Source organism: Mustelus asterias, chromosome 21, assembly GCF_964213995.1.
Source record: "Mustelus asterias chromosome 21, sMusAst1.hap1.1, whole genome shotgun sequence".
In the NCBI taxonomy this organism is placed as follows: domain Eukaryota; kingdom Metazoa; phylum Chordata; class Chondrichthyes; order Carcharhiniformes; family Triakidae; genus Mustelus; species Mustelus asterias.
This window is the reverse complement of record NC_135821.1, coordinates 66,272,369-66,296,482: the sequence shown is the minus strand read 5'-3', so window position 1 is coordinate 66,296,482 and position 24,114 is coordinate 66,272,369. Positions and strand designations below refer to the sequence as shown.

General features: G+C 43.4%; 1 protein-coding gene across 2 annotated transcripts in view; it reads right to left on the bottom strand.

The window, feature by feature from the left end:
* The window catches only part of LOC144509362 (polyadenylate-binding protein 4-like), a 43,004-nt gene extending 41,666 nt beyond the window's left edge, over positions 1 to 1,338 (bottom strand). Inside the window, exon 1 of one of the 2 annotated variants that reach the window (XM_078238079.1) lies at positions 630 to 1,338. In XM_078238079.1, coding sequence (XP_078094205.1) covers positions 630 to 822 — 193 coding nt within the window. In that variant the 5' untranslated portion in view covers positions 823 to 1,338. The remainder of the gene's footprint in view (positions 1 to 629) is intronic. The other variant, XM_078238080.1, reaches the window with a different exon arrangement.
* Positions 1,339 to 24,114: the final 22,776 nt, after the last annotated feature.

Sequence of the window (24,114 nt, the reverse complement as noted above, 5' to 3'; positions counted from 1 at the left end):
TTTGGTGGAAGCTGTCATTGCCCAACCATGGGAGAGAGGTTGGTTTAGTCATTCCCAACCATGGAAGGAGGTGGGTTTGGTGGAAGCTGTCATTCCCGAACTCCAGAAGCTGAAGCTGTGATTCCCCAACCCTGGAAGGGAGATGGGTTTGATCATTCTCAACCCTGGAAGGTGGTGGGTTTGGTGGAAGCTGTCATTCCCCAACTCCAGGGGGAGAAGTTGAAGCTGTCATCCCCCAACTCCAGGGGGAGAAGTTGAAGCTGTCATCCCCCAACTCCAGGGGGAGAAGTTGAAGCTGTCATCCCCCAACTCCAGGGGGAGAAGTTGAAGCTGTCATCCCCCAACTCCAGGGGGAGAAGTTGAAGCTGTCATTCCCCAAAACCCTGGGAGGGAGATGGGTTTGATCATTCTCAACCCTGGAAGGAGGTGGGTTTGGTGGAAGCTGTGATTCCCCAGCTCTTGGGAGGGAGACGGATGGGGGGGGGGGGGAGGAGATCTGTAATCCAGCTGTGCTGTGTTTCAGGCTGGGCCTGGATGGGAGAAAGGGGGGAGGGGGGGGGAAGAGTGGGGTAGAGGATGTGAATGTGGGTTTTTTATTTAATTTTAAAAAAGGAAAGTGTTGGCCTCACCGTCTGCGGGCTGCTGGAAGTTGACATAGGCGTATCCGAGTGACCTCCTGGTGATCATGTCCCTGCAAACCCTGATGGAGAGCACAGGCCCGGCCGGGCTGAATTTCTCGTACAGCATCGCCTCGGTCACATCTGGGTGCAGGTCGCCGACATAGAGCGAGGCCATGGGGTAGCTGGCGCCGGTCTGATTCATCCTCAGCGAGAGTCCGGACAAAAAAAGAACAACTTTAAAAAAAAAGAAAACGGTAAAAAGAGAGAGAGAGAGGATTTAAAACAGGGGGAGAAAATAAAAACCGCCGGCCGAGGAACTTTCCAGAAATGCTCGAGCCGGCTCTAAAATCTCTCCTTAGGCCTGAGGCAGGACTCTTAATTTGAATAAAAACCGCTTCGAACGCTTCAGTTTCCAGAAACTTCGGGCCGATTCCAGTCAATAAATCCCACAGCGTGGCGGCTTGGCTTTATTTTTCCTTTTTTTTTGGTTAATTTATCAAATAATTTTGACGGGATTTTTTCCCCCTCTCTTTAAGTTCCGCCGATTTTTATTTGGGTTTTTCTTTTCGTTTTTTGTCAAGTTTTTTTTTTATAATTTTTTTTTCAAAGTATGAGTGTGTGCAGCCGCTGGAGCTTTTGCACACTCACTCACACATGTGGCTGGCAGACGGAGGGAGAGGAATGGAGGAGAGGCTTTTTATAGCGGGCACAAACCGTCCCGTCATTTCCTGCAGCATGAGAGAGAAAGAGCAAAAAACAACCAAGAGAACAAGAGGGAGAGAGAAACCATCAAAGTCAGCTACAGTCTCTGCCCTCTGCAGGCTCAACTGCTCCAAGCTTCTGTCCCCCCACAGCTGCTAACAAATAACTATTTTTCAAAACAGTCCACCTCACACTCACAAAGTCATAGAGATCTACAGCAGGGAAACAAGGCCCTTCAGCCCCCCCACCTTGTCCATGCCGACCTAAATTTTCCTAAACTGAACCAGTCCCATTGACCTGAGTGTGGCCCGTATCCCTCTAAACCAGTGGTTCCCAAACTTTTTTCACTGGGCCGCACTTTTGGAATAAAAATTTGCTCGCGCCACATGATGCGCGATATAACACACGAGAGGCGTGATGTACTCGGGAAATAAAGGCTTTTATTGACAACAATAACAGAATGACCATATACAGTACACAATCCCAGACTAAAGGGTCACCAGGCAGAGCAGTGACCTTTATACCTCTCCCAGGAGGCAGAGCCGACTGGGGTGTACCATAACAACTATATTAACAGGTAGAACAGCCCAACCCTAACCCCAACAGTAACATATATACAGACTCATAGTACTGGCCAGACCATGGCTCAGCACTACCTAGTGGGAACCAACAATGGTTCACCACACCACACCACACCAAATTTTTTATTGATAAGACATACATTCAAAAACGAAAAACAAAACAACTCCTAGCAGTAATTTGTAACATAGAACACAACTACTTTATAATATGATCATGGGACATCCAGAAAGTATAAAACAATGCTTGCTGAAACCATGTTTAAATGTTTCTTTGATTGTCCTTGAATCTTCCCGCCACACTTGCCATCCTCTCTCGCCGCACCAGTGTGGCTCGCCGCACCCTTTGGGAACCACTGCTCTAAACCTTTCCCATCCATGTGCCCGTCTAAATATCTTCTCAAATGTTATGATGTGGTGATAAAAGTAAGGTAAAGTTTATTTCTGAGTCACAAGTAAGGCTTACGTTAACACTGCAATGAAAGTTACTGTGAAACTCCCCCAGTTGCCACACTCCGGCGCCTGTTCAGGTCAATGCACCCTAACCAGCACGTCTTTCAGACTGTGGGAGGAAACCGGAGCACCCGGAGGAAACCCGTGCAGACACGGGGAGAATGTGCAAACGGCACGCAGACAGTGACCCAAGGCAGGAATCGAACCCAGGTCCCTGGTGCCGTGAGGCAGTAGTGCTAACCACTGTGCCGCCTTGCTACCCTGGCATTGGATTGCCAGCATTGGACTAGCATGGGCACACTAAGAAGTCTTACGACACCAGGTTAAAGTCCAACAGGTTTATTTGGAATCATGAGCTTTGGGAGCACTGCTAGTTCATCAACTCACCTGATGAAGGAGTAGTGCTTCTAAAGCTCGTGATCCAAATAAATCTGTTGTTTTCAAATGTTGTTGTTGTACCCGCTTCAACCACCTCCTCTGGCAGCTCATTCAATTCATCCAGGTCTTTCTTCAAATTCATTCATGGGGATGTGGGCATCGCAGGCTGGGTCAGCATTGATTCCAATTCTCTTCCTTAGTGCCACACTAAGGCACCTGTTTCCAAAAACAGCTCACCCCATATTCATCTAGGTCTTTCTTTCAAATTCATTCATGGGATAAAGAACAAAGAACAAGAACAAAGAAAATTACAGCACAGAAACAAGCCCTTCGGCCCTCCAAACCTACACTGACCATGCTGCCCGACTTAACTAAAACCCTCTACCCTTCCGGGGACCATATCCCTCTATTCCCATCCTATTCATGTACTTGTCAAGACGCCCCTTAAAAGTCACTACCGTATCCGCTTCCATTACCTCCCCCGGCAGCGAGTTCCAGGCACCCACTACTCTGTGTAAAAAATCTGCCTTGTACATCTCCTTTAAACCTTGCCCCTCGCACCTGAAACCTAGGTCCCCTAGCAATTGACTCTTCCAACCGATCTATATCCTGCTGTATCCTCTGATGGCCCTCATCGCTATCCGCAAATCCACCAACCTTCTTTGTGTCGTCCGCAAACTTACTAATCAATCTTGTTACATTTTCCTCCAAATCATTTATATATATTACAAACAGCAAAGGTCCCAGCACTGATCCCTGAGGAATACCACTTGTCACAGCCTCCATTCAGAAACACACCCTTCCACTGCTACCTTCTGTCTTCTTTGACTGAGCCAGTTTTGTATCCACCTTGCTAGCTCACCACTGATCCCATGCGACTTCACCTTCTGCACTAGTCTGCCATGAGGGACCTTGTCAAAGGCCTTACTGAAGTCCATGCAGACAACATCCACTGCCCTACCCTCATCAATCATCTTCGTCACTTCCTCAAAAAACTCGATCAAGTTCGTGAATCACGACCTCCCCTTCACAAAACCATGTTGCCTCTCACTAATACATCCACTTATTTCCAAGTGGGAATAAATCCTCTCTCAAAGAATCCTCTCCAATAATTTCCCTACCACTGATGTAAGGCTCACCGGCCTGTAATTACCTGGAGTATTCTTGCTACCCTTCTTAAACAAAGGAACAACATTGGCTATTCTCCAATCCTCTGGGACCTCCCCTGTAGTCATGATGTGGAGATGCCGGCGTTGGACTGGGGTAAACGCAGTAAGAAGTTTAACAACACCAGGTTAAAGTCTAACAGGTTTATTTGGTAGCAAAAGCCACAAGTTTTCAGAGCCTTAAGCTCCTTCTTCAGGTGAGTGGGAATTCTGTTCACAAACAGGGCATATAAAGACACAAACTCAATTTACAGAATAATCATTATTCTGTAAATTGAGTTTGTGTCTTTATATGCCCTGTTTATGAACAGAATTCCCACTCACCTGAATAAGGAGCTTAAGGCTCCGAAAGCTTGTGGCTTTTGCTACCAAATAAACCTGTTGGACTTTAACCTGGTGTTGTTAAACTTCTTACTGTGACCTCCCCTGTAGCCAGTGAGGATACAAAGATTTCTCTCAAGGCCCCAGCAATTTCCTCCCTTGCCTCTCTCAGTATTCTGGGGTATATCCCATCAGGCCCTGGGGACTTGTCTACCTTAATGTTTCTCAAGAACCCCAATACCTCCTCCTTTTTGATCTCAACATGACTCAAACTACACATCCTTTCCCAGACTCATCATCCACCAAGTCCTTCTCTTTAGTGCAACTCCCCCACCCCTTTTACATCCCCCTCTATCCCACCTGAAACATCTGTATCCTAGAATGTTACGCTGCCAATCCTGTCCTTCCCTTAACCAAGTCTCTGAAATGGCAATAACATCGTAGTTCCTAGTACTAATCCAAGCTCTAAGTTCATCTGCCTTACCTGTTACACTTCTCGCATTGAAACAAATGCACTTCAGTCCACCAGATCCTCGCTGATTAGCAATCCCACCCTGCCTGCTGTTTCTCTGAGTCTTACTGGCCCTACTCTCTGGTTCCCCTTCAGCTAATTCACCTTTGCTTTGGTTTCCACCCCCCTGCCAAACTAGTTTAAATCCTCCCGTGTGACACTAGCAAACCTCCTGGCCAGAATATTTGTGCCCTTCGAGTTTAGATGCAACCCATCCTTCTTGTACATGTCCCATCTGCCCCGGAAGAGACCCCAATGTTCCAGATATCTGAAACCCTCCCTCCTACACCAGCTGTTTAGCCACATGTTGAGTTGCACTATCTTCCTATTCCGAGCCTCACTAGCACGTGGCACAGGGAGTAATCCTGAGATTACAATCCGAGAGGTCCTGCTTTTTAACTTTCTACCTAACTCCCTAAACTGCTGCTGCAGGACCTCATCACTCTTCCTGCCTATGTCGTTAATACCAATATGTATCATGACCTCTGGCTGTTCACCCTCTCCCTTCAGAAAGCTTTCTGTCCATTCAGAGACATCCTGGACCCTGGCACCAGGGAGGCAACATACCATCCTGGAGTCTCTTTCACGTCCACAGAAACGCCTATCTGCATCCCTAACTATAGAGTCCCCTGTAACTATTGCTCTAGTCCTCTTTGTCCCTCCCTGCTTAACAACAGAGCCGGCTGTGGTGCCACTGCTTTGGCTGCTGCTGCTGGTATCTCCTGATAGCCCATCCTCCCCAACAGTATCCAAAACGGTATACTTGTTAGAGAGGGGGATGACCACAGGGGACTCCTGCACTGACTGCCTGCCCCTTCTGGCGGTTACCCATCTATCAGCCTGCACCTTCGGTGTAACCACATCGCTAAACCTTCTATCTATGATGCTTTCCGCCTCCTTCATGCTCCTAAGTGCATCCAATTGCTGCCCCAACCTATCCATGCATTCTGTAAGGAGCTGCAATTGGGTGCACTTCCTGCAGACATAGATACCCGAGATGCTGGAAGCATCACGGATCTCCCACATCTCACAAGTGCAGCACTTAACCCCACTGACTGACATTTCGAGCACCAATTAAATTATTTGAAAAAATGTATAAACCTCTTACCTTCACTTTTACCTTCTCACAGTGGCCTTTTTTGATTAGAGGAGGGAGGGAGGGAAACACTAATGTAGTGTTTTGGGTTTACCACTCCTTGACACCAGATCTTCTGCTTCCCACTTGGTAAATGTTGCTGGTCCGACTTCTCCCAGAATGCACCAGTGAAGTCCCTCAGCCACTTCTACCAGATGCTCTAACTCCTGTTTATCGCTGGAGGTGATGCAGCTTTTAATGTGGGCATCGTTTAAAATTGATTTATTAGTGTCACAAGTAGGCTTACATTAACACTGCAATGAAGTTTACTGTGAAAATCCCCTAGTCACCACACTCCTGCTGGTGCCTGTTCGGGTACACTGAGGGAGAATTTAGCATGCCCAATGCACTTAACCCGCACATCTTTTGAACTGTGGGAGGAAACTGGAGCACACAGAGGAAACACACTCAGACACATGGGAGAACGTGCAGAATCCGCACAGACAGTGACCCAAGCAAAGAATTAGACTCGGGTCCTTGGCATTATGAGGCAGCAGTGCTAACCACTGTGCCACCATGCCACCGTGCTGCCCCTCGTTAACCTCACAGGCTGGGCCAGCATAGATTTCAATTCTCTTTCCACACCTAGTGCCACACTAAGTCATCTGTTTCCAAAAACAGCTCGCCTCATATTCATCTAGGTCTTTCTTTTCAAATTCATTCATGGAGATGTGGGCATCGCAGGCTGGGCCAGCATTGATTCCAATTCTCTTCCCGCACCTTAGTGCCACCCTAAGGCATCTGTTTCCATAGCTAGTAATTCCCATCAGCTCTGACAAAGAGTCACCCAGACTCGAAATGTTGGCTTTATTCTCTCTCCACAGATGCTGTCAGACCTGCTGAGTTTTTCCAGCATTTTCTGTTTTTGTTTCAGATTCCAGCATTCGCAGTTTTTTGCCGTAATTCCCAGAAACAGGTTGCCAAGGTCTATAGCTGGGCCGGGGTTTTTATAGCTTGAGGAGGGGTGCCACTCCGCATCAAGCACGGCTGACCAGGAGTCTCTCCTGCTCTTACCGCCAACTATTGGTGTGTTGGGCCGAATGGCCTACTTCTGCTTCTATTTTTTATGTTTGTATAGGAGAAATTTCTTCACCCAAAGAGTGGTGAATCTGTGGAATTCACTCCTACAGAAAGTAGCTGAGGCCAAAACATTGTGTGATTTCAAGAAAAAATTATATATATATAGCTGGTGGGCTAAAGGTTTACGGGGGAAGGTGGGATCAGGGTATTGAATTTGATGATCAGCCATGATCAAAATGAATGGTGGAGCAGGCTCAAAGGCACCTTTTTTTGGCCATCAAGTTCTGAGGTGGGACCTCAACCCGGAGCTTCTCGCTCATAGACAGGGACTCTTAACCACTGTGCCACAAAACCTCCAGTGTTGATTACACATCCCAAATTGCTCTTGAACTGAGTGGCTTGCTCGGCCATTTCAGAGGGCATTATCGTGAAGTCACATGTAGGCCAGACCAGATAAGTATGGCAGATTTCCTTCACCTCAAGGTCATTCGTGAACCAAATGGGTTTTACGACAATCAACAGTGGTTGAATGGTTACTCCCTAAAGGTTGGCCACACAGGGCTTAGGGTTGCCAACACTTCAGAATTGGCCTGGAGTCTCCAGGAATTAAGGATCAATTTCCAGATGGAGTATAAATTAGGGAAGTGTGAAGTAATTCATTTTGGTTGTAGGAATTTAAAAAAACATTTTTTTAAAAAGGTGAGAAACTTGTAAGTGTTGATGTCCAGTGAGTAGGCTTGAGAGCCCTCCAGGATTGCAGATCAATCTCCAGGACACTGCTGTGTGCAATCCTGGAGAAAAGATTGGATTCTTTGTAATTTTCTTTCAACATTTCTCTTTACCAGCTGTAAAAAATATCAAAAGGCTGTTTGGCTGACAGTCAAACATCATCCTATTGAGCAATGACCCTTTCTACTTGCACAGGAACGGAATACGTCACGAGGACTAAGGAGTGGGGGTAGCGAGTGATAAAGCTTCCAGGAATACACTTAATCACAGTTGGCAACCCTACACAAGTGGTGTAATGGACCAGAAAATTGGGTTCTGCCAGATTTTCACCTGTAATGGTTTTAAAAGATAGGCTGCAGGCCTCGAAAGTTCGAACAAACAAAGAGCTTTATTGCAAGGATGTTAGCACTAGGGGCTGCTAAGTTAGACTGCCCCATTATCCATGTATCAATGATGTCACATGATCGGTCTCTTAAAGTGCCCCTGTTCCACTGCAAAGCTGCAAGTGAGGAAACACTAGAAATAATGTGGATACACAGCACTTTCCTCCCCCTTTAAATCAAAGGTTCCTGACACCAGTAACAGAATAACGTCAATAAAATAAACGGCCTCCTATACAGGAGTTGGTAAAACGATTTTATTCTAAAAATGATTCCTAGGGCTTCTTTCTCTATCTGTGCATAATTGATTTCTGCTTTATTCAAGTCCCTGATGCAAAATCTATCTGCTTCTTTTCACCTGTGGGCATTTTGTGGGAAAGCACCGGCCCTACTCCATAAGGTGATGCGTCACATGCCAGTTGCAAGGGTAAATTTGGATCAAAGTGTGTCAGGACTTCTGAAGTTAGTAATGCCTGTACGAAGGCTTTCTCACATTGATCCACCCACTTCCATTTTCTGTTTTGACACAGTAAATTGTGTAAGTGTTTAAGAATAGTAGCCAAATTAGGGACAAATCTTCCATAGCAATTTAGTAAACCCAAAAAAGATTGAGGTTGATTGGCATTTTGAGGTGCAAGTGCCTACGTAATGGATTTGACTTGACAACTTGTGCAAGCCCTTTAAGCCTATGATATGATCCACATATTCGATCAAAGATTGGAAAAATTCACCTTTTCCTTCCCGGACTCTTAAATCATAATCTTCTAATCTCTGGAGTGTGGCACATTGGCTGGGGTGCTGTTGTTCCTCATTCTTTCCAGTCATGAAGATATCATCTAAGGACCACATTGGACTCCTTCTAATCTAGTTAAAATTTGATCCAATGGAACAATGCTGCGGTGGACGTGATGCCAAATGAAAGTCTTATATCGGAATAACCCTTTGTATGTCATGGCTGTCATTATTGTTGTCAATCTAGTTCCACATTCATCTGAAGATATGCTTGACTGAAATCAATTTTACGGAAGCGTTGGCCTCCAGTCAACGCAGAAAATAAATAATCAATCAGAGGCAGAGGGCACTGCTCTGCACAGAGTACAGGATTGATAGTGACTTTAAAATTGCCGCAGATGCATCCGGATCCATATTTCTTCATCATGGGTACAATTGGCATGGCCTAATCACTCACATTAATGGGTTCAAGGACTCCTATTTTGACCAACTGCTCTAGCTCTGCCTCCAACTTGGGTTTGATTGCGTACAGCACTGACTTAGCCTTCAAGCAACTTGCCTGACTTTTGTCCTTAATCTTTAACTTAACTGAGATATGCTTCATGCTTCCCATTGAAGACAATGACATGTTTCTTCAAGATCTTCGATAGATTTCCTTCATGAGATTTACCTTGACCCAATTTAATCTGATCTTTTCCAGCCAGTGATGGATAGTTTTCTTTAATGATGTGTAAGGACAAGTCCATTCAACTGCACAGTTACATCAATATGTCCTCTCAAAGGAACCACTTCTCCAGTATAGGTTTGTAACACTATCTTCGGGTTTTAAGGCAATATGTCAAAGCTTTTCTTGGTAAACGGTTCCTGGTACCAACAAAACTGTGGCTCCAGTGTCCACCTCCATTTTCACTGCCTGTCTGTCCATAAAAGAGTTTGTAGCACCAGCAATAGCCAGCATGTTTAATGATAGTTCACCTTGACTGTGACTCGAGTCCTTTTCTGCACTCTTTTTATTCCACATGGATAACTTTTCCCTGCTTCAGTTTTCCACTTGATGCATTCACTTGATGCTTTTTGCAATTCTGGCCTGAAACTTGTTTCTTTTTCCAACAAGCGGTGGTCAATGTGGTCCTTGAATAGCCTCGCTCCTTGAGCCACAAATTAATCTATCTCTAATGGTGTTCAAGACACCCAAGTTCATAGTTTTCAGCTAGTCTCTTCAAGGTGTGTGATCACAAACTGTGCGATCAATTCACCTTCTTGTTAGTTACACTTATGGAACCAAAACCTTTTGGCGATGACTAAAGACTTTGGGGAATAGTGGCCCTTAATATTTCCACCATTTCATTGTAGGTTTTTGTGCTTAGCTTTTCTGGCTGTACCAGACTTGTTAGGAGGTTAAATGCTCCCTCCCAACGCCCCCATTATGCTCAGGAAAGTTGGATTATATCTGCTGCTATTTTGTTTGCTTTGACAAGATAATCAAATCTCTCTGTATGAGCTCCATTGCTCTATATTCTCATCGAACAATCCCAAGGTGCCAAAAAACCCCACCACTTTTACTATGGAAAGGGCCTGTGTGAGCATGATGTGCCACAAATGTTCAGTTACCTTGCTTCCTTACTCCCAAAACAAGGTAAACCTGAGCTCAGCCTGTTTCCTTTTGTGTTTTGCAACACTCCCAGCTCTAAATTGTTGCAGGGTACTTGTTACTCATGGTGCCTTTGGTACTGTTACAGATCTTTTCGGGCAGAGCATGTGGCAACCTTCTTTCCAAAGTTGTTTTCTCCAGAATCTTCAATTATTTTTCAGTTCCTCTGGTGGCTGCGATCGTTGATTGGCACCCCTCCATCACCAGCTTTCATGCCACCACGATTTCAATTATTTATTCTTCTGTCCCGTGTCTACAATGCTGTCAGACTTTTTCCACTTTATTTTTCTTTTGGAGTGGCTGCAGATGTGGTCCGACCGCCTCGCCGCCAGTTTTCTATGTGGTGGTTTTAAAAGATAGGCTTCAGGCCTCGAAGGTTCAAACAAATGAAGAGCTTTATTGAAAGGGCGTTAACACGACAGGCTGCTAAGATGGACTGCCTGATTGCCCGTGCAAACAGCCAATGTCGTCATCAGTGATGTCACATGATTGGTCTCAATGTGCCCCTGTTCCACTGCTGGTGAGGAAACACTAGAAACAGCATGAATACACAATACCACCCATCTCAATGCTGTGGACATGTCAGTGAGAGGAGATCATAGAATCATATGATCCTACAGTGCAAAAGGAGGCCATTCGGCTCATCGAGCCTGCACTGACTACAATCCCACCCAGGCTCTATCCCCATAACCCCAGCTAGTCCCCTGACACGAAGAGGCAATTTAGCATAGCCAATCCACCTAACTCGCACACCTTTGGACTGTGGGAGGAAACTGGAGCATCAGGAGGAAACCCACGCAGACACGAGGAGAATGTACAAATTCCACACAGACAGTGACCCAAGCTGGGAATCGAATCTGAGCCACTGGTGCTGTGAGGCAGCAGTGCTACCTCATTGAATATGTTTAAATCACGGATAGATGGATTCCTGATCGGTAAGGGAATTAGGGGTTATAGGGATCAGGCGGGTAAGTGGAACTGATCCACTTCAGATCAGCCATGATCTTATTGCATGGTGGGGCAGGCTCGAGGGGCTAGATGGCCTACTCCTGCTCCTATTTCTTATGTTCTTATGTTCTAACCATTGATGTCCTTTCGGGAAGGAAATCTGCCTTCCTTACCTGGTCTGGCCTACATGTGACTCCAGAGCCACAGCAATGTGGTTGACTCTCAACTGCCTTCCAAGGGCAATTAGGGGTGGGCATTAAATGCTGGCCAGCTAGCCAGCAACGCCATGTCCCACCGAATGAATTTAAAAAAAATTAGGTCAGATGACCAAAATCTTGGTCAAAGAGGTAGGTTTTAATTAGTGTCTGAAAGAAAGAAAGTTAGAGAGTCAGGGAGGTGTAGGGAGGGAATTCCAGAGCTTGGGGCCAAGTAAATGAAGGCACAGCTACCAATGGTAGAGTGATTAAAATCAGGGATTCAGAAGAGGACAGAATTAGAGGAGTGCGGATATCTCAGGGGTTGTGGGACTGGCACTCTAGATATAGAGGGATTTGAAAACAAGAAATACAATTTTAAAATCAAGGTGCTGCTTGATCAGCAGCTGATGTAGTCCAGGAAGCACAGGGGTGGTAAGGGAACGAGACAAGACATGAGCAGCAGAGATTTGTATAACATCAAATTTATAAAGGATAGAATATGGGAACCAGCTCAAGGTGCATTGGAATAGTTGAGATTAGGGGTAAAAAAGACATGAAGGAAGTTTCAGCAGCAGATGAACTGAGACAGATGCAACGTGGGCAGTGGTACAGAGATGGAGGTAAGTGGTCTTAATGTTAGCATAAATAAGGTTGGAATTTCAACTCAGGATCAAATAAGACACCAAGGTTGTGAAAGACTGGCTTAATCTCAGGCTGTTGCCAGGGAGAGGGACAAAGTCATTAACTAGGGAATGGAGACTAAAAACAATGGCTTTGGTTTTCCCTCTATTTAATTGGAGGAAATTTCAGCTCATCCAGTACTGGATATCGGCTAAGCAGTCAGATAATTTATCAATACATTTAAGTTTATTTATTATTGTCACAAGTAGGCTTACTTGTGACAATAATACTTAACACTAGTGAAGTTACTGTGAAAATCCCCTAGTCGCCACACTCAGGCACCTGTTCAGGTGCACTGAGGGAGAATTTAGCATGGCCAATGGACCTAACCAATGCGTCTTTCCGACTGTGGGAGGAAACCGGAGCAGCCGGAGAAAACCCACGTGGACACGGGGAGAATGTGCAAACTCCGCACAGACAGTGACCCAAGCCAGGAATCGAACCCAGGTCCCTGGCGCTGTGAGGCAGCAGTGCTAACCATTGTGATAGTGGAGATGAGTAGGCGATGGTGAGGTCGAGTTAGGTATTATTAGCATAGATGTGCAAACTAAAACTGTGTTTTTGGATGGTGTTGCCAAGGGGGTTGCATGTGGATGAGAAATAGTAGGGGGTCAAGGATAAATCCTTGAAGACACCAGAGGTGGGAGTTGGAAGGGAAGCCATGCAAGTGATTCTCTTGTTACAGTTATAAGAATGGAACCAGGTGAGAGCAATCCTACCCAGCTGAACAACAGTGCAGAGCTGTCAAAGGACAATGCTGTGTTGAACCTTTTCAGGTGGAGAGGAACGAGGAAGGAAAGTTTACTATTGTCATGGTCACATTGAATGTAACTTGTGACTTTGTTAAGAGCTATTTTAGTACAACGACAGGGGTGGAAAATTGATTGAAGGATATTCAAATATGGAGTCCTGGAATACCAAAGAAAGATAGACTTGCAATATTATAGCATTTGTTTTCACAATACAAAGTGCCTTTACATTCAATGAAGTATTTTTGGACTGTGGTCACTGTTATGGGAAATGCAGTAGCCAACTTGCACTCAGCAAACTCCCAACCAAATCGAAAATGTACCCAGGAAAACCAGTATCTGTTGTTACTAGGAATGGACCATCAGCGTGCAAGTCATTTAGGAGTACTGAATTATGCAGGTAAGTATTTTTAATTCTGAACCATTTTTCCTATGGATAGAGTTCCTGCTGGATAGGGTTTTCTATGGATAGGCTTCCTCACTCTTTCATGAGCCTTTTGTGCCAGTAGCCCTTCAATAATTGTCCCAGCTCCCTTTCCTAATGCTAATATATTTACCAATTGGGAATTCTTTAAGCTGGTGTTCAAAAAGAAAAGATGTTCTATGAAGCAATGCAAGGCAGATCAGGCACAATAAGTAATATAAACATAAAATGCTTGAAAAGCTCAGAAAATCTGTCAGCATCTATGAAGAGAAACAGTCGATGTTTCAAGGCTGATTTTGAAATAAAGACAGAAAGTGCTGGAAAAACAAAGTAGTCATAGTGGATTTGAAATGTTGACTCTTTCTTTCTCCACAGATGCTGCTAGACCTGCAGAGCTTTTCCTATTTTTATTTCAGATCTCCAGAATCCACAGCATCTTACTTTAACTTTTGGCCCAATAAGGGTTCTCTACACTCATGTCAGTACCAAACATTCATATGTCCCGAGATCTCACTTAGCAGTACTTGTGACTGTTGCACTTCCCAAAGGAACCTGAGCCAGCCAACTCCTGATGGCATCATGCCATATGTGAATGCCTGACTAACCATTGTGATGGCTAGTTCTTCAAAAGCACCAATTAGAACTTGCCAAGTTTCAAGTGGCACTGCATAAACATGGCACGTCAGGGTGATTGCCTAATTGGCCACACCTCCTAAAATGCCACCAATCATTTCCCTGAGTTGCTACTTGCCAAAGATTATGTGGACCTATCATCTCAGGGTCTGGGTCAGAAGATAAACAGATACAAAGCTATGACAACTGCTGCAAAAATACTTGTACCAGCCATACAGCAAGGGTCTGGTGTACAAACATTCTGTGATTTTAATGATTAGCTGTGGTCTGAAATGTGACCATACCTGATAGCTGATCTACGATATGGTACTCTGGAAGGCACAGACAACCTTCCTGCCAATGAATCAGCATTACTTTGCCTTTAACAACCAACAGATGGTAGCATACTAAGCTGTTTTGTCACTTGAATGCAAATGACTGGTTTTCACTTCCTTTCTGTATGCTACTTCTGAATGTCTGCTCCTTTAGCTATGGTAAATGCAGATGGTGGGTCGAAATACTCTTTAAGGTCTTCTAACAGCTTTCTGAATTTTTGCCTCTCTATTGTGACACACTTCTTTAAGTGTACTCAACCATTTTAATTTCATATACATTTAATTTTCATCTGCATCAATGAATCTTCTTTCGAGGGTACATCGGATGCTTCACCTGTTGCTGTAGATAATCATGAAAATCAGTGTGTACTTGCAATAGGGCGGCATGGTGGCACAGCTGCCTCACAGCGCCAGGGACCTGGGTTTGATCCCCGGCTTGGGTCACTGTCCGTGTGGAGTCTGCACATTCTCCCCGTGTCTGCGTGGGTTTCCTCCAGCTGCTCCAGTTTCCTCCCACAGTCCGAAAAATGTGCTGGTCAGGTGGATTGGCTATGCTAAATTCTCCCTCAGTGTACCCGAACAGGGCCGGAGTGTAGCGACTAGGGGATTTTCACAGTAACTTCATTGCAGTGTAGACCTACTTGTGACTAAAAAGTAAACTTTTAAAAAACTTTTTCCAAATTGAGAGCCATTGGCAGGTGACCTTTCAAATGGGATTTTCAGAAATTCTTAATCATTTAGAATTGACTTTGACCTGAAAATAAAATTAACCTCTATGGTGTTTACCCATCAAACATTTCAACAAAGCTACATGCAGCTGTCAATTATACAAAGACTTATCAATCAGAAAGAACAGTCAGGAACCTCCAGGATTTCATGTTGTGAACAAAGTTACAATATTGAGATAGATTCCTCTGACATGATGTTAACCCGAGTATTCAAGAAAACAAAGGCAGTGTTTCAATGAATCATATGGATTCAATTATAGGTTTATTCCAAGTTACCTAATCTTACCAGTGGTGTAGTAATCAAAATGTGACAATGGGCTTCAGCAACCTTGGTTTTGAGAAATGGCCTAAGAAAACAGCCAGGATTCTCGTAGCAGCGATCTCATGATTCCCCTGCTAAAAAAGGCACGTGTGTGAATTTATTCCGGGCACAGCATTGTACTTGTGTGTGTTGAAACCCCCATCAATATACAAATTGATACATACTCTTATGGTCTTCATAGATCTGAGTGGACTATTGGGTACAGTACCAGATAATATCCCAGCATTTCAATTCATCTCCTCTGTCTGGAATATTCAACCAAAGTCATGACTTATTACTTTTTTTCCTTCCTCAAAATGGTTTCTTCCATCTTTCTGTTGGCTAACACTTTCAGGAGAAAGGGCAAGGGAGGTTGGAAAAAAAGTGGGGGGGGGGCAGTGGTGTTGGAAGATGCATAGAAACGTACATGGAAAATGGAAGCGGGTGAAGGCCTTTCTGCCCTTTGAGCCTGCTCCGCCATTCATTTTGATTGTGGCCGATCATCAAATTCAATACCCTGATCCCACCTTCCCTCCACATCCCTTGGTCCCTCTAGCCTCAGGAGCTATATCTAATTCCTTCTTGAAATCATGCAATGTTTTGGCCTCAATAACTCTGTGGAAGTGAGTTTCACACATTCACCACTCTCTGGCTGAAGAAATCTCTCCTCACCTCAGTCCTAAAAGGTTTACTCCTTATCCTCAAACTATGACCCCCACCATTGGGAATGTTCTTTCTGAAAGTACCCTGTCAGAATTTTAACTTTCTACGAGACCTCCTTCTCACTCTACCAAATGCCAATTGTGACGTTAATGTACCTTTAAGAAAGTTTTTTTAAAAACATGTCTGCAGCTCTCAGCTTCAGTGATGTCATTGTTGCCAGCTTGACTGCAAATGTCCTTTTATTGCTACTTAAGTGGTAAATGGTGTTGTTTGTGTTTACTCTGAGATTAGTTTTATGATCCTGCATTGTTAAGAGGATGGTTATGCGTTCTTGGACAGTTTTTTTTCATTTTCAGTTTCAAGCGGCAGTTTTGAGTTTTTAGTTTTATAAGGGACAGCAAGCTAAAAAGTATTTTCCCTCTCTCCCTGTAGTTTTTGTTTGGAAATACTCTTGTTTTCCTGAAGGGTGAAAATCTATTATTGTTGGAGCTGGACCAGAGTCTCTCTCGTGTTTTGGGAAGCTGGCTTGTCTTCAAACTGTTTGGAGTGAATCCAGAGAACTGCAGACTTCAACCAAAGGACTCAATGTCCATTATCACGTGATTTGATTTGATTTATGACAACTGCTCCAATGGTTACTGGTATTCAACATGGGGGTGGGGGTTTGGTGGGGTTCTGGTTTGATTCGATCTGATTTATCACATGTATTAGTATACAGTGAAAAGTATTGTTTTTTGCACGCTATACAAAGCATACCATATATATGGAAGGAAAGGAGAGAGTGCAGAATGTAGTGTTACAGTCATAGCTAGGGTGTAGAGAAAGATCAAATTAATGCAAGGTAGGTCCATTTAAAAGTCTGATGGCAGCAGGGAAGAAGCTGTTCTTGAGTCGGTTGGTACGCGATCTCAGACTTTTCCTGATGGAAGAAGGAATGTCCAGGGTGCGTGGGGTCCTTGATTATGGTGGCTGCTTTTCCGAGGCACTGGGAAGGCAGTAGACTTTGCTGTATTGAACCTGCTTAAATGGCTTTGTCTATGGCAAGGGTTTTGGTTTGATTGGAACACATTAGATAGTTTTGTTAAGGGTTATACATTATAGTGGTTGTTTTGTTTCTTGTTTGTAATTGATAAAAGTTCTTGCTAATTTTCTTACTACAAATGTTGACTATATTCTTAAATAATCAGCATGGCAAACATTTACTGCACTCCCTTTATAGACAGAACATCCTCTCTCAGAGCGCACAGTGTTGAGGCCACACCTGGAGTGTGGCCTCAATAATGCCCTATATAATTACAGTAAAACATCCCTATTCCTATATTCAAATCCTCTTGCTATGAAGGCCAACATACCCAGTTTGCCTTCTTTTCTGCCTGCTGTACTTTTACACTTACTTTCAGTGACTGATGCACGAGGACACTAAGGTCTCGCTGAGTATCCATCTCTCTCAATTTGTATCCATTCAAGTAATAATCTATCTTCCTATTTTTGCTACCGAAGTGGATAACCTCACATTTATCCACATTATACAGCATATGCCCACTCACTCAGCCTGTCCAAATCATGCTGAAGCGTGATTCTTAGAGTCTTAGAGCCTGCAATGCACACCTATTTATACAGGCTTCAATATTTCCTTGGTGTTTTATCACAGGAAATACTTAGAGAGTAGAAAAATTCAGATCACTAGTGGAGAATAAATAGCAGGCTCAAAGCAACCAAGCAGCTTTTGAAAACTAAAAATCAGCTTGTGCGGTACAGTCTAGACAGTCTGCTTTGGAAGAAATGTGCAATCAATAATATGCTAGGCACTGCAAATAATTCTGAAAAACGAGTTGAATTCTGCGCAAGGTGCTGGACAACAATGTTTTGACTGGCTGATAAACGGTCTGCAATAGTGTCCTCATATGAGCATCTACTCAGCAAAAAATATCTGATGTTAGCAGACTTCCATACAAAATGACTGGTTTTATGAATACTGAATAAACAGCTCCAATTATATGTAATGGAGTACAGCATAATTAAATATGATACCACACTATCCAGATACAGCAATGTACTGGTTATGCTACTGAAGCCTACTCCAAAGAGCTGGACTAATAATTCGGATGCCTAGAGACGCTTCCAGAGAATGAGTGTTCAAATACCATGATTGATTGAAATTTTGAATTCAGTGAAAATGCATTTGGGAACATAAAGCTGATCCCATAAGCGTCATTATGGCACAGGAGGCAGCCATTCGGTGCATTGGGTCTGTGCTGTCTCTCGACAGAGCAATCCAATCAGTTTCATACATCCACTCGATCCCTCTAGTCCCCTAAGTTTATTTCCCCCAATTCCCCATCCAATTTCCTTTTGGAATCATGGAGCTTCTCCACTTCCACAGCCCCCCTAGGGAGAAAGGTTTAGATCATTACCATTCACTAAATCAGTTCTTCCTCATATTCCCCTGCATCACTCATCCAAAACCTTAAATCTATGTCCCATAGTCCTTGTACAATTAGCTAATGGGAAGAACTTTTCTTCATCTACCTTATCTAAACCAGTCATAATCTTGCATACCTCTAACAAATCTCCTCTTAATCTCCTTTGCTATAAAAGGAGAACACCACCAGCTTCTCCAGCCTAACCTTGTAGCTAATATCCCCAATTCCCGGAACCATTCTGGTAAACCTCCTCCACCACCTCTCAAGTACCCCTCACATCCTTCCTAAAATGTGGTGACCAGGACAGGACACAAGAATGTAGGGCAGGATTTTCCGGCTGCGCTCACCCCAAAACCGGAAAATCCTGACCAAGGTTAATGGATCTTTGCATGATTCGTCCCCCGCCCACTACAATTCCTGTGGCGGGTGGGATGGGATAATTCCCCCCATAGCTGCGGTATAACCAGAGTTCTTTACAGGTTCAGCATGACTTCTCTTTTTTTTGTACTCAATACCTCAGTTTATGAAACCCAAGTAACATCTTCAAAGATCTATACACATGAACCCCAGGTTCCTCTGCATTGCACAGTCTTTAGAACTGTGCTATTAAATCTATATTGCTTCTCTCTAATACATCTGCCAAAAATACATCACCTCACACTTAACTGTGTTAAATTCTACCTGCACATTCTGCTAACTTATCCATGTTCTGTTGCAGTCATCGTTTCCACAATTCCAAGTTTTGTATCATCTGCAGATTGAAATATTACTTTATATTCCATTTATAGATATACGTCAAAAAAGACAAATGGTTTTAACATTGACCCTCGGAAACTGCACCATCTACAATCTTTAATACCAATTGAGTACAATACTGTTAAAAAGATCCTACAGTTTGGAAAATGATTGAGAATTAAGGGATGCAGTTTATTTTTTGGTTCATTTTACATTGTGATATTCTACCCAGTAAGACAACTGAACCCAAAACAAGTTTATTTATCACAGAGTCATAGTTTTACAGCATGGAAGTAGGCCCTTCAGCCCAACTTGTCCATGCCGCCCCTTTTCTTTAACCCCTAAGCTAGTCCCAGTTGTCTGCGTTTGGCCCATATCCCTCTATACTCATCTTACCCATGTAACTGTCTAAACGTTTTTTAAAAGACAAAATTGTACCCGCCTCTACTACTACCTCTGGCAGCTTGTTCCAGACACACACCACCCTGTGTGTGAAAAAATTGCTCCTCTGGACCTTTTGTATCTTTCCCTTCTCACCTTAAACCCTCTACTTTTAGACTCCCCTACCTTTGGGAAAAAATATTGACTATCTAGCTGATCTATGCCCCTCATTATTTTATAGACCTCTATAAGATCACCCCTAAGCCTCCTTCGCTCCAGAGAAAAAAGTCCCAGTCTATCCAGCCTCTCCTTATAACTCAAACCATCAAGTCCTGGTAGCATCCTAGTAAATCTTTTCTGCACTCTTTCTAGTTTAATAATATCCTTTCTATAATAGGGTGACCAGAACTGTACACAGTATGTCAAATGTGGCCTTACCAATGTCTCGTACAACTTCAATAACACGTCCCAACTCCTGTATTCAATGTTCTGAAAATGAAACCAAGCATGTCGAATGCCTTCTTCACCACTCTGTCCACATATGACTCCACTTTCAAGGAGCTATGAACCTGTACCTCTGGATCTCTTTGTTCTATATCTCTCCCCAACATCCTACCATTAACTGAGTAAGTCCCTCCCTGGTTCAATCTACCAAAATGCATCACCTCGCATTTACCCAAATTAAACTCCATCTGCCATTCGTCAGCCCACTGGCCCAATTGATCAAGATCCTGTTGCAATCCTAGATAACCTTCTTTACTGTCCACTATGCCACCGATCTTGGTGTCATCGACAAACTTACTAACCATGCCTACTAAATTATCATCCAAATCATTAATATAAATGACAAATAACAGCACCGATCCCTGAGGCACACCACTGGTCAGAGGCCTCCAGTTTGAAAAACAACCCTCTACAACCACCCTCTGTCTTCTATCAAGCCAATTTTGTATCCATTTGGTTACCTCACCCTGGATCCCGTAAGATTTAACCTTATGCAGTATTATTTAACCTACCATGTGGTACCTTGTCAAAGGCCTTATTAACGTCCATGTAGACAACATCAACTGCAGTGCCCTCATCTACCTTCTTGGTTACCCCTTCAAACAACTCAATCAAATTTGTGAGACATGCTGACTGTCCCTAATCAGTCCTTGTGTCTCTAAATGCCTGTAGGTCCTGTCTCTCGAAATAACTTCTAACAACTTACCCACTACAGATGTGAGGCTCACCGGCCTGTAGTTCCCAGGCTTTTCCCTGCAGCCCTTTTTAAACGAAGGCACAACATTTGCCACTCGCCAATCTTAAGGCACCTCACCTGTGACTATTGATGATTCAAATATCTCTGCTGGGTGACCCGTAATTTCCTCCCTAGCCTCCCACAATGTCCTGGGATACACTTCATCAGGTCACTTCATCAGTGATACCCAAAGCAATCATGGATAAATTACTTGAGATTAACTTCATATATTAAAAATACATATATTTTACACACAATTACCTTCTCAGCTCATTTTAATCAAACTAATCATTTTTATGCTTATCAATGAGGATTTTTGAGATAAAACATGAAAATGCTTAATGTTTTACACAAATTTGTAGATTACTTTGCAACTATAATCTGTATTTGTGCGATGAATAGATATTGAGAAATCTTAAATAATCAGACTAGTTTTTTTAGGCCAATATACATTTCATTTCATAGTCTTAAGATGACAAACTTTTAAAGTATTTTAAAAAGCTGAATCCCTAAGGAAAGGAGGTTTTTAATTAAGATCAGGATGTTTACTGGTAAAGTTAATTGTCAATAGTGACATACACTGGAAGAGTTGAACTTGTAATGAAACTACTCTTCTTTTTACTGGGGAGGAAAGCAAATTACTGAAGATACTAAAAATCTGAAATAAAAACAAATGTGTTGAAAACTTTCATCAGGTTAGCAACATCTGTGGAGAAAGAAAGACAGAATTCCATTTCAGATGAGTGATCTTAGATTTTAAGAATTAGCAGCTCTGATCCAAGTTGGAATTTCTTTGGAGGGAGGAAGGCGCAAGAAATCAGAACAATAAGTTGTAATTATACAGCGCCTTTAACATTAAAATAAAGTCACCATAGTCCCAGAGGACCATAGGCTGCTCTCCCCTTTTGAGGGGCAAAGGGAGAGCTGACTGGTGGTGATTTAACCTAAGGATCACCCACACCTCAGGTGAGGGGCAAAGTTGAGAAGGCATGCATGCCTTCATGAATAACCTTTAACATGATAAAATATCCCAAGGCAGTTTACAAAGCAAAATGCCTTTCCAAGCCACAAAAAATATTAAGGTAGGTGACCTAAAGTTTTAATGAATGCCTTAGAGGAGGAAAGCGAGTTAGGTGGAGAGATTAAGGGAGCAAATTGAAGAGCTTGTGTGTCAGGTATTGGTAGTCTTTTTGACTTGAATAGTGGTCAATACTTTCTTCTGGATTATTTCTCTGTGACAGTAATGTCAGATTTAATTAATATTCAACTCAATTGTAGAACATTGTAGAACAAGCTGAAACAATTGGCCAAAGGGCCTCTTTTTCCACCGATTCCCGTTTATCCACAGCATGAGACTTTTTCAAGAACTCCAATAAATTGATTAAACATGATTTCAGGCAAGAACTTTGGGCCATCTACTTGCTTTTTAGAGCCTGGGTACTAATTGGAAGGTGGTTTTCTAGTTCTACCTGCCGTTTTTATAACTTGTTTTTTCATTCAGTCGAGCCCAGCCACCAGGTGTTATGGTGTCAGTGTGGACCCACTGCTGCAGCTGCGCTTGGAATGCTAGTGTTTCCGATTACTGCCTATTTTGAAAGGTAATGTTTGTCTTTTTAACTGTATTTTATTCACCTTGCTTGTGATCGACCAGGTCCCTTGACTCTGTGTGCACTCAGGTCTGGCTTTTCATCTGCAGTTCATTCTCTGTTGTCTTTCAGCAACATTGAACATCGCTCAGCCTTTTGTGATCAAGCTAGATTCTTTGACTCTCAATCAGGTCTGGCAATGGATCTTCACATGCCTTAGTGAAGTCCTTCAGCCTTCACATCTGCAGTGGAGCTTCTTTGGCTGATCTTCAACCATGTCTTCAGTTTCATTTCAAGTGACCTCCAGTTGTGTCTTGAATTTGTGCAGCTGTTTCTTTCATTTGAGATTCTGGGTTCCTTCTCCAACCTCTCTGATCTCGGGGTCCATCCTTCACTGCCACCATGTTGTAATGCTATTTGGTGTCTCATTAAGAGATTTGGAGGTTTGTATGGTTGAACATAAACCATTTATTGGTAACCTATTACTATATACATGTCCAAGATACAGCCTTCTATAGGTGCTGTCTCCATGCTGGTTCCTTTTAGACTCTACTATGCAGTCTATCATGTCATTCTCTAAATCTCTATCATGGGTGGCACTTTTCTCCAGTCCCACATCAACCATTACTAACTTGAACACTCTTGTTGTAGCCAACGCTACAATTATACTCAATTTAAGAATTGTACTGAAGAATGGATGAGTATATAACAGTCTCCTGTAAACTGAGCAAATGGATTCCTGGAATCAACAGATGGGATGGCATGAGAATGCTGGTCAATATAACTCTTCCTTAAATCAGACTCATGCTATGCTGGATTTAACATTTTACACCAGTTTTCTGAAAGTTATTGAAGGGAGTTGAGCTATCACAGTATTTGCTCCTATGGCTTAAAACAGTTGTCTTTCTACAGTTTCCTACAGAAACTCAACACACATGGAGCAGTTGAACCAGGAGCACTCTCGTCACAATGGATGTCTCGGCACTCTACACCAGCATCCCCCACGATGATGGCATTGCTGCTACGGCCTCAGTACTCAATGCCGTCAACTGCCAGTTTCCAGATGCAATTTTACAACTCATCCGCTTCATCCTGGATCACAATATCTTCACCTTCAACAACCAGTTCTTCATCCAGACACACGGAACAGCCATGGGAACAAAATTAGCACCTCAATATGCCAACATCTTCATGCACAGGTTCGAACAAGACTTCTTCACCGCACAGGACCTTCAACCGATGCTATACACTAGATACATCGATGACATTTTCTTCCTTTGGAGTCATGGTGAGCAATCACTGAAACAACTATATGATGACATCAACAAGTTCCATCCCACCATCAGACTCATCATGGACTACTCTCCGGAATCGGTTGCATTCTTGGACACACACATCTCCATTAAGGACGGTCACCTCAGCACCTCACTGTACCGCAAGCCCACGGATAACCTCATGATGCTCCACTTCTCCAGCTTCCACCCTAAACACGTAAAAGAAGCCAACCCCTACGGACAAGCCCTCCGAATACACAGGATCTGCTCGGATGAGGAGGATCGCAACAGACACCTCTAGACGCTGAAAGATGCCCTCATAAGAACAGGATATGGCGCTCGACTCATCGATCAACAGTTCCGACGTGCCACAGCGAAAAACCGCACCGACCTCCTCAGAAGACAAACACGGGACACGGTGGACAGAGTACCCTTCGTCGTCCAGTACTTCCCCGGAGCGG